Below are 19,583 nucleotides of genomic sequence, written 5' to 3' on the forward strand. Positions count from 1 at the left end.
CCTACATCTCCTCCCTAATGTCTACCATCCAACCCGTGCTTTACGCTCCGCTAATGACTTACCACTAACATCCCCCATAATACGCACCTCTCACTCCGGTCTTCAGGACTTTAAACGAGCTGCACCAGTTCTATGGATTGCAATGCCTAATGCATGCACGCCCAGAATTGGAAAGTACAGGGAAATATGTTGGCACTACATTAAAAAAATGCTAATTACTAATCATTGTTCTGTGGATAAGTGAATTGGGAACTGAATTGGGAATACCCCTTTAGGTTATGTTTCCACTACGTAGAAACAACGGCCATTCTTTAGTGAAGAGCCGTCGTTTAACGTTAAACCACGGCCCTTGTAAAACAACGTCTGGGAAAAATGACCATGAACATTAAATCCGGACAATGTTCACAACAATGCTCATTGTTTGCACTTATCAGTACGTAGTGGGAACAAAGTCTTAAAGTGTACCTATCATTTAAATGTCATAGCGACATGTCAGAGGTTTTTATTGATGGGGTTCAGGTTCTGAGACCACCACCAATCACTAGAACAAAAGCACTTAGCAGCAAGTGCTTTGCCTCTGTATCTTACAAAATACGGTACTGTGAGAACAACACTTTTCTACTACGTAGATGCTGGTGAGCTACTGGGCATGTGTCACCACCTGGACTGGACAAATTAGGTGGCATCCTAAAAGAACAGCAGAGGACACAGTAACTGCAACATTAAAATAAAACAACATTTTATTAAATTATGCAGATTAAAAATTTGCTATGCTTTGACTGGTGTAACAGAGTAAATGAATATTTAATCATGGGACAACCCTTTTAACCCCTTAGCGACCCATGACGTATCTGATACGTCATGGTGCCCGCCGGGACCCCGCTCTGAACGGCGCTGATCCCGGCTGACATGTGCAGCCGGGCACATGTGCGCCGGCTAATTAAGCACTTCAATGCAGCTGTCAAACCTGACAGCTGCATTGAAGTGCTTTATGCACAACATCCCTGGTGTCTAGTGGGTCGGATCTCCCCCCCGCAATGCGATCGCGGGGGGGAGATCCGTTCTTCTGCCCGTGCCGGGCCTCAGTGTCGGAATGACGCTGATCCCGGCTCGGCAATAGATTGCTATGGCCTGCAGCAGGCCATAGTAATCTATGACCGATCTCATGGATCTTTGCTGTGTATATACACAGCATTGATCTCTATGAGAGATCAGTGCTGTCTATATACAAGCCCCCCAGGGGGGCTTCTAGTTCATGTAAAAAAAAAAAGTAAAAAAGTGTTTTTATTAATAAAAAATCCCCTCCCCTAATAAAAGTCCAAATCACCCCCCTTTTCCCATTTTATAAATATAAATTAATAAATAAACAAATAAATAAACATATTTAGTATCGCCGCACACGTAATCGCCCGAACTATTAATTAATCACATTCCTGATCTCGCACGGTAAACGGCATCAGCGCAAAAAAATTCCAAAGTGCAAAATTGCGCATTTTTGGTCGCATCAAATCCAGAAAAAATGTAATAAAAAGTGATCAAAAAGTCATATATGCGCAATCAAGGTACCGATAGAAAGAACGCATCATGGCGCAAAAAATGACACCTCACACAGCCCCATAGACCAAAGGATAAAAGCGCTAAAAGCCTGGGAATGGAGCGATTTTAAGGAACGTATATTTGTTAACAACGGTTTGAATTTTTTACAGGTCATCCGATACAATATAAGTTATACATGTTATATATCATAGTTATCGTAACGACTTGAGGAACATGCATAACAAGTCAGTTTTACCATGGGACGAACGGCGTAAATGCAAAACTCCCCGAAATCAAAACAAATTAGTTTTTTTTTCAATTTGACAGCGCAAATGATTTTTTTCCGGTTTCGCAGCATATGTTATGGAAAAATAATGCCTGTCATTACAAAGTACAATTGGTTTCGCAAAAAATAAGCGCTCATATACGTCTCTAGGTGAAAAAATGCAAGCGCTGTTGACTTTTAAACTTAAAATGGAATAAGCAAAAGCGCAAAAACGAAAATTGGCTTTGACCTTAAAGGACAACTCCCGCGGGACCCCCAAAAAAAAAAAAAACACAGACACACACAGACACCATACTCACCATCTCTCCGGTGACGATCGCCACTCGATTCGCCCGCCGTCCGCCTCTCCGTCGCCGCCTTCCGCCATCCAGCGATGTCTCCAACTTCCGGGTCCAGGGGATGGAAAAGGCTGCCAGTGCGCTTGCGCACCGGCAGCCTTTTCATTGGCTGGAGCGCATCACATGGCTTCCAGCAAGCTCAGCCAATCAGGGCTGAGCAAGCTGGAAGCCATGTGATGCGCTCCAGCCAATGAAAAGGCTGCTGGTGCGCATGTGCACCAGCAGCCTTTTCATCCCCATTCACTTTGCATGAAGACGCCGAGGAGGAAGAAGACCTGGACCGCCCCTCGGCTCTGACGTCGTCGTCACCAGATGCCGCCCCGGAGAAGAGGACCGTGACGATCGTAATAGGTAATGTATACATTCCTTAACTTCCGGGGTGGGGGGTCGGGGGTCCGAAAGTGGGGGAAGGGGGCCAGGCCGGGTATTTAACCACATTACAAAGTTATATAACTTTGTAATGTGTGTTAAATGAGCAAAAAAAATTTTTTGTGGGAGTTGTCCTTTAAGGGGTTAAAGAGGTATTCACATTTCAGCCACCAGGACCCCACTGATACCAAAACAGGCAATTGTAATGTAATGAATAGAGTGCTCACAGCACCTGTGCTGTCACCACAGTCTGTGCCCAGCAGCCCCATGAAGAATGAATGGAGCAGGAATAACTGATCAGTGGAGGTTCCGGTGGTCGGACCTTGAGCAATCAGCTTGTTATCCCCATCCTATGCATAGGGGCTAATAAGCTTAGAGGAGAATACCCCTTTCAGAATAGTTTATAAAAGAAACAGGTTTTGATCCTTTATTATAAAGTTTAATAAAGAACTGTTAAAATGTAAATTATATAACTCAACAAGTATGCAGAAGTTTTTCTTCCAAGACAGGAGTATGCATATGACTCTAAATGAATGCAGATTTCACACTGTCATAGATTTCTCAAATTAGGAGGAAAAAATGAATAGGGCTGAGCTGAGTATGTCTATAAAAGCCTCTTGTGTAGAAGATCAGTCCAGGTGGATTTACTCTAGCTCTTCCCTCTACCTATTTCTATGATACAATCACAAAGCAACAAAGAAAACAAGTGACCCTGTTTGCATATTGCAAAGATCAATAGTATTTCAAGTAGTTGGAAAGTACATTATAGACTGTTACAATGGCTTGATAGAAATACCTGGAGGTTTTCATGTGTCCCCAAGGCTTCTGCTCATTTGCACAGCAAAGACGTTCCTTGTTTTGCTGTTTATTTCTGAAAATTCTTTAACTACTCACAGGAACAATATACTGAGCAGGTTTCACCTTGTGCTAAATACTGAAATGAATGCAAGTTCAAAACCGTAAGATGTTGCTTATTGTCCTTTACTGAAAGCTACCCAAGAATAAGGCTTCAACCCTAAATGACCCAACGCAAGTGGTCAAAGGAACTTACTGGCCCAGATTTACCAATCTGTCAAAGACAAAAATCGGACACATTTTTGTCCAAGGCAGATAAATCTGGGCCACTGTGTAACCAGATGTGAATTCTCTTGGCGACAACAGACTTTACTGAGATATTAAAGCAGGAGTCTGGGAATATAAAATTAATGATATTTTGCTTGGACAGGGTTATCGAGTTCTCCATTCACTGTTCTGATTCTTGTTTCCAAGACGGTCTCGTAATAATTGCCTGCTAAGCTAATCAATGACTGAGATGGGTCACCAATGCAGCCAAGGATTGGCTGAGCTGGCTGTCAATGCTGACACAAGTCCGCCTTGAAGTAGAATAAAGAGCAACAGGTGAGGAAACAGATGACGTTACACCAGGAGCGGAGGGGAAAACAAGTAGGCAAATACTGTATATACAGGTTTTTTTTGTTGTTTTTTTGTTTGTTTTTTTAAATAGCAGTCCAATCAAAAATATTTAAAATTCTATATGTCAGGAAAACCACTTTAAAGGCATTGTTCAGGGCCCTGGATGCTGCCAAAATAAATAAAGCATACCCACTCGCTCTAATTCCCCAAACAGAACAACTTTTGTCCTAAGTTTGGATGTGGTTTTGCAGTTCAGTTCTATTAATGTGAATGGAGCTGAATTGTAATACCACACACAACCTGAGGACAGAGTCGGCTCCGTTTTTTCAAGAAAGCAGCTGTGTGTTTTCTAATCCAGTATATCCCCTTTTAGGTGGCCATACACCTTCAAAAACTAACGGACGAAGGCATTGTTCAGGGCCCTGGATGCTGCCAAAATAAATAAAGCATACCCACTCGCTCTAATTCCCCAAACAGAACAACTTTTGTCCCAAGTTTGGATGTGGTTTTGCAGTTCAGTTCTATTAATGTGAATGGAGCTGAATTGTAATACCACACACAACCTGAGGACAGAGTCGGCTCAGTTTTTTCAAGAAAGCAGCTGTGTGTTTTCTAATCCAGTATATCCCCTTTTAGGTGGCCATACACCTTCAAAAACTAACGGACGAACGATAGTCCAGCCATCAGATATGTCTCCTGCCCGTTCTCCCCATACACAGGAACGTTCAATACAGCTGAGTATTCCTGTATTCCCTATGGGGAGGGGAGGGATGCAGTGATGGTGCTCTTGTTGCAGTTTGCTTCTCTTTGAACAAAGGGGTCCGGACATGAATTTCAATCACGGCCTAACCCCTATCACCACCCCCAACACAGTCTGTTGGTGGTTGTTCAAGACAGCCAGATACACCTTGAAATGCCAGCCAAATTTGCTATCTAAAGTCTAAGGTGTATGGGGACTTTTAGAAGTCACTAGGTGGAATCCCCTTTTTCTTTACAGAGATAGCTGTCAATGAGTAGGACTGTCCAATCAACTCTCCCCTAGGGGATCAGACTCGGACTGCTTTTTCAGGGTTTTCTTCTATCAAAAATGAGGAAGACATATTTCTGCTAAAAGTGAAAACAGATTTTGTAAATGTTGCAAACTTACCTGTCAACTACTAAGGCAATGGCTTGTGTTATATCTGGATTGGATACTTGAAGACGCTTCCATAGCGACCATACAAATTCTTTGTCAGCCTTTAAAAAGCAAAAAAGGAATTTTAAGAAAACAATTTAAAAAAAAAATCTGTATCTTATCTGCATTTATAGCTACATCTATATCTAAATCTGCAAATATTTTGGACATGTGAATAAGACCATAGAAACCAATGTGTTTGTCCGCAATTGCATAGCCACAAAAAATAGACATGGATGTGCACAATGGATGTTTTTTTTTTTTTTTTTTTTTTGCAGATTGCGGACTCAAAATATAGTTGCAAAAACATACAGATGTGTGAATGAGGGCTGAAGGGGAGCTAACATCATTGTTCAACTTTCAAGATATTAATGGAAGAAAAAAACGAAATATAACAATCTTTTTGTTACTATGACCCAGTAATAATTATTACTACAATCCCTACATGGGGTTAATACTAGTGGTGAGCAAAATTGCCAAATGTTGGGGTTCGTCTGAACCTGAACGCTCAACACTGGACTCCCAGCGGCTAAAGTTGGATGCAGCCCTAGGGAGTGTGGGAAAACATGGATAATTTATCCACGTTTCCCTGGACTCCCTAAGGGGGGCATCCAACGCCTTCAGCCAACGGTATTCAAATGTCAAGCATTCAGGTTCAGAGGAATCTGAATGTTTAGCAAGGTCACTCATCCCTAGTTATTACCATAGATAAATACAAAAATTATAATAAATACTAAAATTATAGTAAAATTATACTCATTCTGTATATGCCTATCCCACCATAAGTCATGGCAGTTCTGATTTATAAAGAAATTTAGATGACAGATAGTACCATATGAAACTTCAAAAACATGACTGAAAGAAGGAAATAAAAAAATATGCTAATAAGTATTTGCAAATAGACTATGCTAAACATTGTGATAAAACAACAATATGTGGACTGTGTGTCTTGCAGTCCATTGTTACATTCATTCAGCCAGTCATCTTCACGTATGTACTCCCTCTGTAAATGAGGCAATTTTAGCAATCTTAATCAAAAGTAAGTTAAATGCTTTTTTACAAGTCAATACACTAAGCTGGCTGTGAATGGGCATCTTTAGTAGCTCTGGCATGCAAGTATTTATTTCGCTTAATTATTAAACAGCTTTTCAAACATCTTGGCACAATTAATAGAGACGCTAAAATTGCTCCCTGAATGGTTACAAGAGCCAAACAACATCTCTTGAAAGAAAGCTCCATATCCCGTCTGAAATTGGCACAGGAAGCAGGTTTTCCAGCTGTCCAGGCCTGCGAGGAATCAATCTGCAGCCTACCTAAGGATTGTCGAGCATACTTGTTTCACGCCTGCTGATCAGAGCACAGGTCTGCATAGTAGAGGTTTATCAGCAGCATATTAGAAGGAAAACATTTGCTGTGCCTGCTGTGCTGACCAAAGAGCATAAATAACATCACAAACGGATTCTGCTATTTAATAGAACATGCTATACAGAGGGGGAAAAAAGATCAATTGTGACCGTATAATGAGGGACAGTAAGCAGTTCAGTCTGATGGTGTTATATACATTTTATTACTATAATTTATAAGGCATCACTAAACTTACAAAGTGCTAAACAAGCTTAGCCGTAGTACATAAATCAACAACCAATTGGGTTCTCAGCACCCAGATCTCCACACATCAAAACGTTTGACTTAGGAGCTACAACACATATGTACAAAACATATTTACACAGGGTATTTGAAAAATTATTTTCTTTCTTTTTATTTAAAAGGGTTCAAATAAAAAAATTGCTGTGCTAAAAACTGTGGAGGGAAGTTATTATTGTGCACCCTGGTGTATGCCAGGGAAAAAAGTGCAGAGGGTGGGGGCGAGGTGTGGCCTCCTTCCATCCCAGATACATTATGCTTTCTGCCTGGTAAAATTCTACACCTGCTTAGTGCACCTCTAAGTAAATCCAGTGGTTGGGGTGTGGGGCTTTATTTAAGACCATTGTACGGGTACGTTGATAAATTCTGCCCTGTGTGCCTAAAATCTTCTCCCGGCAGTCTCTTCCAGAGGGTCATACTGCGCCTGAAAGGTAAATCAAGTCTTCCATCTCAGCTATTTGGTGATGTAAGGGCTGCTTTGGTAATGTAATCATCCCTGCAGTGATCCTCGTGACTCAGCTAGTGTTTCTTTTCCTTCAGCTCATATTATATGATGCAAACAGTACATCAATAACCACAAAACCTATAGTATTATAATTTAGGTTAAACCCAAACACAGTGCTAGCCTGCACGGTGTAGCAGAGCTGAGTTGGCGGTGACGGTGTAGCAGAGCTGAGTTGGGGGAGGACGGTGTAGCAGAGCTGAGTTGGGGGAGGACGGTGTAGCAGAGCTGAGTTGGGGGAGGACGGTGTAGCAGAGCTGAGTTGGGGGAGGACGGTGTAGCAGAGCTGAGTTGGGGGAGGACGGTGTAGCAGAGCTGAGTTGGGGGAGGACGGTGTAGCAGAGCTGAGTTGGGGGAGGACGGTGTAGCAGAGCTGAGTTGGGGAGGACGGTGTAGCAGAGCTGAGTTGGGGGAGGACGGTGTAGCAGAGCTGAGTTGGGGGAGGACGGTGTAGCAGAGCTGAGTTGGGGGAGGACGGTGTAGCAGAGCTGAGTTGGGGGGGACGGTGTAGCAGAGCTGAGTTGGGGGGGACGGTGTAGCAGAGCTGAGTTGGGGGGGACGGTGTAGCAGAGCTGAGTTGGGGGGGACGGTGTAGCAGAGCTGAGATGGTGAGTGTTGCGGATGAAGGTGGTGCCCCATGGCTGATCACGAAGGGGGGGTGCCACTTGGTGATCGTGCAGTGGAGAGGTTGGGCGGTGATCGCGGGGTCGGGTGGCGCTGGTGATAGGGGGGCGGAGCTTGCCGGGGGCGATTGTGAGGGGCGGAGCTTTCCTCAGGCGATTGCGGGGGGGGGGGGGGCGTAGATTGCCGCGGGCAATTCCAGGGGCGGAGCTTGCCAGGGGGGGGGTTGCCGTGGGTGAGTGAGGGATGCCACGGGTGATGGGGGGACAGCCACAGCAGCCACCCTATCAGTGTTCTCAGTCACTTCGCTGTGCTGGGACTGAGGACACGTGATGCAGTCTCGGAGGGTCGGGGCAAGGAGCAGGGAGCGTGTCAGGGTTGGACTGAGGTCTGATGATTCTACGCCATCTGTGGGGGTGAATACAGCTGGATAACAGCAAAACTGTGCAGAATCCTTAATACATTGATATTGGAAAGATGGGAAGCTAGGGGTGGGCAACATATTAATGCAAAAATCATTTTGGGGGGAATACCCCTTGAACTAGGCTACCAGGGACATGACTGGGGGGGTTTAACTAGGCTACCAGGGACATGACTGGGAGGGGGTTAACTAGGCTACCAGGGACATGACTGGGGAGGTTAACTAGACTACCAGGGACATGACTGGGGAAGTTAACTAGGCTACCAGGGACATGACTTGGGAGGTTAATTAGCCTAGACCACAAGGGACATGACTGGGGGGGGGGGGGGTTAACTAGGCTACCAAGGACATGACTGGGGGGGGGGTTAACTAGGCTACCAAGGACATGACTGGGGGGGGGGGTTAACTAGGCTACAAGGGTCATGACTTGGGGGTTAACTAGACTACAAGGGCCATCACTGGGGGTTAACTTGTAGGTTGCGACACAGGAGGATGCTGTAAGTGCCAGCCCCTTCCCCACCAGTGGGGGGGCAAGTCTTCCTTCTCCTGCGGGACGCGCGTGATTACGTCATTTCATCTTGCGCCGCCTGCAGTACAAGACGGGCACGGGCTAGAGGGGAGAGGAGCTGGGCAGCATGGGAGCGGAGGAAAGGTGAGTGGGATGTTTATTTTTTTTTTTTTATTTGGGACAGGCACTGAGGGGTTTAACTAGGCTACCAGGGACATGACTGGGGAGGTTAACTAGGCTACCAGGGACATGACTGGGGGTTTAACTTGGCCTACCAGAGGCATCACGGGGGGGGGGGGGGTTAACTAGGCTACCAGGGGCATCACTGGGGGGGGGGGGGGTTAACTAGGCTACCAGAGGCATCACTGGGGGGGGGTTAACTAGGCTACCAGAGGCATCACTGGGGGGGTTAACTAGGCTACAAGGGGCATGACTTGGGGGTTAATTAGACTACAAGGGGCATCACTGGGGGTTAACTACAATAGCAGGGACACCAGGGGAACAATACTTTGCCTTGCCCGGGTGCTGCAAACCCACACTACTTACTGCCGCGCACAGTATGCGGCCCTCGAATGATTTTATTAATGCCTGACTGGCCCTCGGCATAGAAAAGGTTCCCCACACCTGGTCTAAACCATACAGGCAGGGCAGAGAGGAGAAGAGTTTGTGGGTAGTTGCTCTCGTCACTGGCCAAAGTAATAAGGGGAAAAAAAAATTAGACGTCAGTACTGCTAGTAAACAGACTAGCCCTGGTCTCACCACCTGAATGAAGAATTGGCAGTGTACCGTGAAGGAGACTCAAAACATTAAGTCCCAGATTAATCTGCTTGAAACATTTTTTTTTTTTTCAAAACAAATTTTTATTGTGATCAAGAAAAAATAGAAGAACATCTTCCTGAAAGATAATAATAACAATTAGGGCACGCACTAAAGCGTATGCTTATTACCCATCAAGTAGGCAACAGGGTGATGTTCCATCCAAATTGGTCACGGCTGGTGGGAGGTCATCTATAATCACGCCTCTCTGCGTATAATTACTAATGCAGGAGCCTGTAGCGTCACAGAGGAAGATATGGGAGGGCAACTTAGGGCCCTAATAGACCGACAGATGTCTGGCCGATTTATCTGACAGATTTTTAAAGCCAAAGCCAGGAGCAGGCTATAAATAGAGAAGAGGTCATAAAAGAAAGACTGGGATCTATCCTCTTTTCAATTCAATTCCTGTCTTTGGCTTAAAAAAATCTGTCAGATAAATTGGTCATTGGTCATGACTTGATGGGCAATTAACATATGGCACAGAAAATTATTAAAGTATGTTTTCGGGCACAAGCATGGCATATGAAACACTTAAAGGAGAAATTTTTTTATTAAAGTTTTGTATTGCCACCCAAAAGTTATACAAATCCATCATCAAGGCTTCACTTCCTGGATAAAAAGGTGATGTCACAACCCGACTCCCAGAGCTGTGCGGGCTGTGGCTGCTGGAGAGGATGATGGCAGAGGGATGCTCAGTGTCCCTCCAGTGCCCTGTGTCCCTGAGTGTCCCCCTGCCATCATCCTCTCCAGCAGCCACAGCCCGCACAGCTCTGGGAGTCAGGGCGTGACATCACCATGTTATCCAGGAAGTGAAGCCTTGATGCAGTAGTAAGTGGTGGGAAAAAAGCACTTTATGTGCATTTCCCGTAATAAGTGTATATTGGGGATTTGTATAACTTTTGGGGCCAATACAATACTTAAAAATAAAAAATAATAAATTATAATAATAAAAAATTTAAATAAATTTGCCAGAACTCTCCTTTAAGATATATGTAAGGAGACATTGCATTAAGCATTATTATGCTGTATTTTTACTTTGTTAGACAAAATTGGCATGACTGGTTCCCTTTAAGCTGGCACATAAGGAATGACCTGTAAGAGTACATGTAAACATAACCTTCTGTAACACCATGCGCATACTTTACAGTCAATTACACAGTACTATATGTATACTTTACTCAACATACAGGGATTTGGGGTAAATACATTATCATAATGCCTATTTTAGAATAAAATTTCTGTAAATGGCGGGAAAAAAAATTATGATTACTCAAGGTTAATTTTTCTTTCAAAGAATTTCATTTTCCACTGGTCTTTTTGCTATACGCTATACTAAACCGAGTCCTTTCCTGAATGACATTATTTGCAGAAGAATATGTCTTATCAGCATAGAAAAATAAACACAAGACAGTTTGCAGATAAAACTCACTCTATTAGATAAACTAGAGCAGCAGCTGTGAATATGTCACCCGCTACCAGCAGCGGCTCCAGCAGTTCATCCACCAGGCGCATCATCATATTGAATTATAATAAATGAGAGAACATTTCCTTTCATCATTTCCATTTAAAGAATTTCCCTTTGTGTTGTTCCTATTAATAATGGATGCAGCTAAAGAAGGAGTTACTGTGGAATGGAAACTGACAAAAGAGGGACGCTTAGGCACGCAGCCGTACCACTGAGACTGGATTGTTATTCAGACTCTGGCAGTTTAAAGAAAGTTTGGAAGATTGAGATCACAGACGTCTTCGTGCACATTCTGATTATAGAAGAATAAAAGGCGTTCTTTGTAATCATTTATGGCAGCTACCTGTTTACTCAATGGTTCGGGTTAAGAAAGCAGATATACGCAAAATAAAAAAAAAATATAGGACATTGCCAAAAGAATAGTCATTGTTCCTTTGTTGCACTGCAAAGTATGGCAGGTTAAACAGTACTCACGCATGCAGTACAAAAGTACTGGAGCTGCTCAAAATATATCTAGTGAAGAGCAGGAATTGTTCCCTAACCATACGGAGCACCTTGCATAGACTTCTATACAATATAAACGTGTAAAAAAGCAAGGGGGGGGGGATGACACGGCTTATTGTTTAATTTAAAAAAAAAAAAAAAAAAATATTAGAAAAAAATAAATAAAAAAAAGTCAATCAATGAGCAACCAGAACCACTACTACTGCTGTTCTAATAGTGCATAACCTTATACGGACAATCATCACAACATTTCAATGTCACTTAAAGGAGACCTGTAACCCCCCGCACCGGGGTGACAGGCTCCCGACCCCCAGATAGATCCCCTTATAGTTACCGCATGTCGCCGAGTCCCGCTGCCGGAGCCGATCCCGGGACAGAGATATCCCGGTGAGAAGCCGGCGCGCACGCTGTGGAGATGGGTCCGGCGTCCATAGAGAATGAATGGAGCCGTGTGCGCGCAGCAGAGATGAGTCCGGCTCCATTCATTCTCTATGGACGCCGGACCCATCTCCACAGCGCGCGCGTCGGCTTCTCACGGGGATATCTCCGTCCCGGGACCGGCTCCGGCAGCGGGACTCGGCGACATGCGGTAACTATAAGGGGATCTATCTGGGGGTCGGGAGCCCGTCACCCCGGCGCGGGGGGTGACAGGTCCTCTTTAATGAACTCAACTATAAGGGGTACAATATATAAATCAATGGAGGAAGTTCTCTTCAATATTAATTTGAGTTAACCAGTATTTTGTACTTCTTACCTGGCACTGGGTCAGTTCTTCTCTCAGGTTGCTTACTTCTTCTTCAAGTTGTAGGATGTGTTCCTGAGTATTCAGCTTGGCAGCCATTCTTCTACCATTTAGATTTGTACCTGCATAGATGTAAAGGCCTACAACAAATAGGTGAAAAAAAAGTATTAAAACACTGTGTAAACATCTGACCCAAATATTACTTAACAAATAAATTATTTATGTAACCTGAGTTTATATTTTACTTCTGAGTCCTCCGCTGGTAAAAAAAAAAAAAAAAAAAAAAGTTTTAAAATCAACTGGCACCAGAAAGTTACACAGATTTTTAAATTACCTCTATTTAAAAATTTTCCAATACTGCACTTGTCAGCTGCTGTATGTCCTGCAGGAAGTGGTGTTTTCTTTCCAGTCTGACACAGTGCTCTCTGCTGCCACCTCTGTCTGTGACAGGAACTGCCCAGAGCAGTAGAGATTTTTTTTTTTTTTCAAAAACAATTTTATTGATTTTCAGAAATTTTATCAGGTGGAATAAAGAGCTCGTCAGCCCGACAATATAAGCTTGGAACAAATTAGAGCAACATACTGAAGCCAATAGGGTAACAGAGCAGTAAATTGCAGAATTTCACAACACAGTATTCTGTCCCAATGAAATGGCCTCGCACAGAGAGCTCAAAGGGCTGTCGTAAACAACAATAAACAGTAAATAGCATTAACGGTCGGTCTAGTGCTGAATCTTGGTGCAAAAAAGTAGGAGAAAAGGAGACTACCTGGGTACGTGAGCATGTTAACTACCTGATCTAGTGGGGGGGTGGGCTCACGTGGGCGATCTGAGATAGGCTTTTTCTGTGGGCTAGCCAAGGCTGCCAGGTGTGTAGAAACTGGTCATGTGTTCCCCTTTCCCAACTCACCAGTTCCTCTAATCTGGCTAGCTGGTCACATTTAAGTTCCCATTCGGAATGTGAGAGAGCCGAGGTATTGTTCCAGTGGAGTGGGATTAACAGTTTGGCTGCAGGTAAGAGGTGTGTGAGAAGGTCGTTTTTCTTAGGGAGAAAGGTGGTAGTGGGCAACCGTAAGAGTAACAACTTCTCATCCAGCTCTACTTTTTTTGTAGTAATCTTACTCAGTGAGGATTAAACCATATCCCAGAAGGGTTTAATGAGTGTTCTGTCCCACCACAAGTGTTTATATGTACCGGGGGGCACCCAGGCACCTCCAGCACAAGTCAGAGGATGTAAAGCCTGCTTTACGCAGGAACACAGGGGTCCTGTACCACCTTGTACATAATTTGTACGAGTTCTCTTGGGTTTTTACACAGCATGAGAACCCATGGGAACTGTTTAGTATCAAGTTTAGGTCATGTGGGGAAAAAGTGGTGCTTAATTCCTGTTCCCATGCGATGAGGTACCCAGGTTTATAGTTTGGGGCCGAGTCTGTCAGGCTTGCGTATATTTTAGACATCAATTTTCTAAGTAAGGGTTTAGCTGAAATGAGTTTTTCCAGCCATGAATTAGCTCGGAGGGGCAGATTTGTGGATGCAAATTTTGGTCCAAGACGCAACATGTCTGCTTCTGCTAAAGTATTACGAACAGTCGGAGCTGAGCTAGGGGGTAAACAGGAGACTAAGTTTGTAAAATCCGCTGTTGTATAATCTTTCAGTCTTTTGTGTTTGAAATTATTCCATAGAGGGGGGGATATTTCTTTACCTAATAGAAAGGCTGGGAGTAGGGTCAATGGCATCATGGGGGAGGGGGATGTAAGGTGATGTCCGACATCCATATAATCTGGGCAGTTATGAGAGTGGCATCAAGAATCGGGTATTTACGTATCAGAGCTGGAGGTGTGACGGTCCCTGATCAGAGACAAATGAGCCTCGGGGTGGTCAGGATACATAGTTCCATATGGATCCAAAGGAGGCAAGGCCGCACAATCTGCTCAGTAGAGCCGCTCTGTAATAGGCCCGGAGATCGGGTAGACTGAAACCGCCATTTAAGCGTTTCAAAATTAGGTGTCGGTGGGCTAGCCTAGGTCTTTTGCCTGCCCACAAGAAGGAGGAAAGTAGGTGTTGTGATGTTTTAAAAAACGGTGCTGGAATGGGGATGGGTAGTGCCTGGAATAAATAAAGCAGTTGAGGTAAGATGTAGGTCTTGATATAATTCTTTCTTCCTATCCACGAGACAAAGGGTATACGTAGGGAGGCGAGTGTGGTTTTAATTTTAGTTAATAAGGGGGAGTAATTAGCCGAGTATAAGGTGTAATATGAAGGCCCAAGTATTTTATAGAACTTATGGCCCATGTGAATGGTAGCTTAGTGCGGAGGCCCTTGATTGTTCCTGCGGGGGCTGAAATATTGAGAGCCTCAGAAAATCTGAAACAAAACTGAAGGCGACAAACACCGGTATCAGGGTTGGCAATGAACGTGTTGGGTTTGTGAGGAGGAAGAGCAGATCATCTGCAAAAGTGCTGATTTTATGTTCTTTGTTGCCGACCGTGATGCCAGTGATGTGATTGTCCTGTCTAACCTTTTGTATTATGGCTTCTAAGGTAAGGATGAAGAGGGAGGGAGATAAGGGGCACCCCTGCCTCGTGCCGTTGCTAATACTAGGTATTGGGGAAAGTATGCAGTTGACCCTAATTCTGGCGTGGGGACAAGTATATAGAGTCAATATCTATGAAGGTGGATGGGAAATTAAATTTGTGGAGTGCAGCAGACACGAAGGCCCAATTTACACGGTCGAAGGCCTTCTCGGCATCTGTGCCAAGAAGGACCATCAATGTGTTAGTGGATTTTGCGTGGCAGATCGCATTTATCACTCAAGCGGTATTGTGCTTACCCTCTCGAGAAGGCACAAACCCCACTTGTTCGGGTCCTATAAGGTCAGGGAGCAATTTGTTGATCCTAGTGGCCAACACCTTAGCCCACCATTTAACATCCGCATTTAACAGCGATATGGGGCAGTAGCTCCCACATAAAGGAGGTGATTTACTCTCCTTGGGCAATACTATAATAATAGTGGGGTAGGTGCTGGCTGCTAAGCAAGGAATTGCAAAGGTGGGTAAAGTGTGGGAGAAGAATCTGTTGAAATTTCTTATAATACATAATCGGAAGCCAATCTGGGCCAGGTGCTTTCCCGTTAGGAATAAAGGAGAGGATTAAGCGGGCTTCCTTATCTGTGACCGGGGCAACTCAGTCTGTAGCTTGCTGGGCAGAGACCTTGGGTAGGTTTATAGAGTCTAGGAAGGCCGAAATTGCCTAGGAGAGAGTTTTTCTATGGGGATTTGCTCGTGTTCTGGACAGGTCCTGACATAGACAGAGGTGGCAGCCGAGAACACTGTGTCAGGGCGGGTTCAGACTATGGAATTCACGCGGATAAATTCTGCGGAATTCCATCGCCTATACGCGCCTACGGCCGCGCGCCATTCCACCGGCTCCATAGACACCATTCTATGGGACGGCTGATTCCGCCGAAAGAATTGATGTGACAATTCTTTCGTCAGAATGCAGAATCAGCCGTCCCATAGAATGGTGTCTATGGAGCCCGCGGAAAGGCGCGCGGCTGTGAGCGCGTACAGGCGACGGAATTCCACAGAATTTATCCGCGAAAATTCTGTAGTCTGAACCCACCCTTAGGGTGGGTTCATACTGAGGAATTCTCGCGGATAATGTCCGCGGAATTCCGCTGTCTGTCCGCACGCGCAGCTGCACGCCTTTCCGCCGGCTCCATAGAGACCATTCTATGGGCCGGCGTATTCCACTATCCGTCGAAAGTGACATGTCCGCGGACAGACAGTGGAATTCCACGGACATTATCGCGAGCATTCCTCAGTATGAACCCACCCTTTAGACTGGAAAGAATAGACCACTTCCTGCAGGACATACAGCAGCTGATAAGCACTGGAAGGCTTTAGATTTTAAATTAGAAATTGTGACAACACTTTACTTTCTGACAACAGTTGATCTTAAAACATTTTTTTTTCACCAGAGCACCTCTTAAAGGCTATGATCACACACAGTAAAATAAAAGCAGAAGACAACCATAAAACAGGTTTAAAACAAAGCCATATTTTAAATCTAATAACATGGTAACTTAGTGACTGTGGAAAAATGTCACTCTGCGTGCACATGTAAAAAAAAAATATATATATATATATATTTTTTTTTTTTAAAGTGTGCACAGACGGCTGGTATCCCATACACTTTAATGTAGCGCCTTATTAGAGTCAAAATATTTACTAGCTATTTTGCTGTCACATTTAGCTTTTAATTTACTGTTGAAACATAACCTCAATGAGAAAAACCACAGTGGTTTACACACCCACAGAGAACATACCACTGCTTCTTCAGACTGCACCATGATCAAAGCAAGGTATTATATGGACTAGGGATGCACAATGCCCAGAAATATCGATACTACTATGGATATTTCGGGTAAAAAAACTGTTCGGTACTAGGTTTTTCTGGTACCGATACTTTATGTTAAGCTGCATAATAACGCACCTTAAAGGGGTTACCCAGCGCTACAAAAACATGACCCCTTTCTTCCAGAGACAGCCCCACTCTTGTCTCTTTTGGTAGGGTTTTGCTGCTCAGTTTAATAGAAGTGAATGGAGCTTAATTGCAAACTGCACCTGAACTGGAGACAAGAGTTGTGTTGCCTCTGAAAGAAAGTGGCCATGTTTTAGCACTGGATAACCCCTTTAACTTAAAGAGGATGTACCACCAGGTACGTCCTCTTTAACGTGACACAGGGATAGAACAGCGCTGTGACGGGCAAGCCAGTGCCGCGGTCCGTTTTTCGAACCACGGCCCGGTTCCCCCGTACGGCGCCGTTCTTTCCACGGTTACCGGGCGGTGCTCAAGCAGTGAAGGTAGGCCGGCTCGCCCCCGGTGGGAGGGAATTCCCTCCCCTCTATGACGCGGCTCCTTTGATTCTAACGGGGCCGCGTCATAGAGGGGAGGGAATTCCCTCCCACCGGGGGCCGGCCAGCCTACCTCCAGTGCTTGAGCACCGGCTGCTAACCGTGGAAAGAACGGTGCCGTATGGGGGAACCGGGCCGCGGTTTGAAAAACAGACCGAGGCACCAGCTTCCCCGTCACAGCACAGTTCTATCCCTGTGTCAGGTTAAAGAGGACGTACCTGGTGGTACATCCTCTTTAAGAGTATAGTGCAGAGAACATGACAGTTGCGCAGCACTCTCACACACAGAGTCCTGTGGGGGCACCCACTGCTTCCTCCGGTACAAAACTGACGTGCCTGCTGTATTGGCTACGCGGCCACGGGGAATTCTAAATAGTGCCACCGCTCGCAAGTCCCAGCTCCCCCGCACTCAATGTCTGTTGCCACCCCTTACCAGGCTGCTATCGGGAGAGGCAGATTAAAGGGGGCCTCACCTCACTACCAGAAAAACAGCACCACACCACCAGCGCAGGGTCATCCTGCTGCGCTGTCACCGCCTGTCACCTCCAATACCTGCGGAAGGTGCTGCCCCCCTGTCACCTCCAGCTACACAGCTCCAGCATGAAGGGAGATTACATGGTGCTCATGAGACACCTACAGTGAGCACTGCAATGGCTGATAACAGGGAGCAACTGCCTCCATACACTTACACCAAGCATCTAATACTGCCAGGATTCCCGTACCATACTATACCCGTGCTATGTGTCAGTCATACTTCTACTACTCCCAATATACTACTATACCAGTGCTGTGTGTCAAAGTCCAATTTGCTGATGAAAATAAAATGTAAGCATTCCTAATGCTGAAGAGGGTGGGGAGGAGGGACGGAGGGGTGATGCAAAGTTAGGGCACAGATACTCCCGTTTGGCACGGGCTTCACGTTTAAAAGTATTTTTTTAGGACAATAACTGCATCCCCTGCTGAAAGGACCCCAGGACAGATCTTGGATTAAAAGCAGCTATCCGAAGGTACAAGCGGTTTGGGGGGGTGTCAGATTGTGGGTACAGAGTCGCTTTAACACATTTGGCATGCCTATGATGGCCTGTGTTCTGACAACTCAATGAAAAGTACAGATCACCTAATATTACCCTCCTAATGCTCTGGACTGTAAATGTACGGTGCACAAGCAATAGGGCTGTATAAAGAGAGCTCACACCATGAGCTGGCATCACACGCTGTGAGTACCGGCTGCTACCAGCAGCCGTCACTCACTACTAATGACCGATATAAGGCCTCTGTGCCAGCTATAGTAACTCTGCTGATACATTCTGCAGGGCTCCAATCTAAATGACCAATGCTATGCAACAGCAAACAGTGATCAGAAAACCTAAAGGGTATGATGCAAGGCATACTCCGGAGACAAAAAATGTTTTATACATTGCTGTAATAAACTATAGTTTTATAGTAGTAAAGTACAGTTTTTTTTATTCCGATTTTTTCTTCCATTTACTGGCAGCAGTAAGGGGAGGCAATGTCGCCTCTGCTGCCGCCAACATTTGTGTCGGTAACTGAAGGGCTGTATAAGCTTTGCCGTTCCCTTTTTCTTCTCGTGTACTCAGGGGATCTGGAACTGCAGGACTTAGGCTGCATTCACACATTCTGTGCTCCGTATGGAACACGTATGTGGAATGCCCTTAACGGACTTCTCCCCCCCTCCCGGGCAGCATCTTATCACTGATAAGACGCTGGAAGAAGGAAACTGGAACAGATATGCGCCCTGCTGTAATGAATCAGCCGTGCGGTGCATATCTGTACAGTTTTCTGCTCCCAGCATCTTATCACAGATGCTGGCTGGGCGAGGGGAGAGTCCGTTACAGGCATCCCACGTCCGTGTTCCATGTGGAACATGGAACGTGTGAATGCAGCCCTAGACAGCCCTTTTGAAGCTTCCTGCTCAAAATCTTTTTCAGAAATCCCTTTTCTGCTTGATGCTGAAATGATGCAGAAGGGATGTAGAATTAGTTCCTAAATGGTTGGTCATTTTTGTTTGTTTATACATTGCTTTAATAGTTAGATTGTTTTGTACCCAGGGCTGTGGAGTCGGAGTCGTGGAGTTGGAGCTAGTTTGGGCTGGAGTCGGAAAAATGTACCGACTCCGACTCCAGCCTTAAAAAAATCTTTAATAAATTTAGAATTGAGTTTCGACATGAATTTAGAAGTTTTGCTCATCAACATATTTTATGAGCTACATTCTAATAGGACACTGGCTCTATTACATAAGGGGAAAAGTTGTCGGTCACTATTTGGCAGTTTGTTTCTGAGCTGGAAGAGTCCATTGTGTGGGGGGAG

At 44.9% G+C, this 19,583-nt stretch overlaps 1 protein-coding gene across 6 annotated transcripts in view; it reads right to left on the reverse strand.

Moving 5' to 3' along the window:
* CNTLN (centlein) overlaps window positions 1-19,583 on the reverse strand; it is a 254,478-nt gene that overhangs the window by 231,698 nt on the left and 3,197 nt on the right. For 5 of the 6 annotated variants that reach the window (XM_069962065.1, XM_069962062.1, XM_069962064.1 and 2 more), the window contains exons 2-3: window positions 12,352-12,479; window positions 5,090-5,178 (exon numbers count right to left, since the gene is read on the reverse strand). In XM_069962065.1, coding sequence (XP_069818166.1) covers window positions 5,090-5,178; window positions 12,352-12,438 — 176 coding nt within the window. In that variant the 5' untranslated portion in view covers window positions 12,439-12,479. Of the gene's footprint in view, window positions 1-3,325; window positions 3,464-5,089; window positions 5,179-12,351; window positions 12,480-19,583 lie in introns of those variants that run through there. The other variant, XM_069962066.1, reaches the window with a different exon arrangement.

This window comes from Dendropsophus ebraccatus, chromosome 3, assembly GCF_027789765.1.
Source record: "Dendropsophus ebraccatus isolate aDenEbr1 chromosome 3, aDenEbr1.pat, whole genome shotgun sequence".
Classification (NCBI taxonomy): Eukaryota; Metazoa; Chordata; class Amphibia; order Anura; family Hylidae; genus Dendropsophus; species Dendropsophus ebraccatus.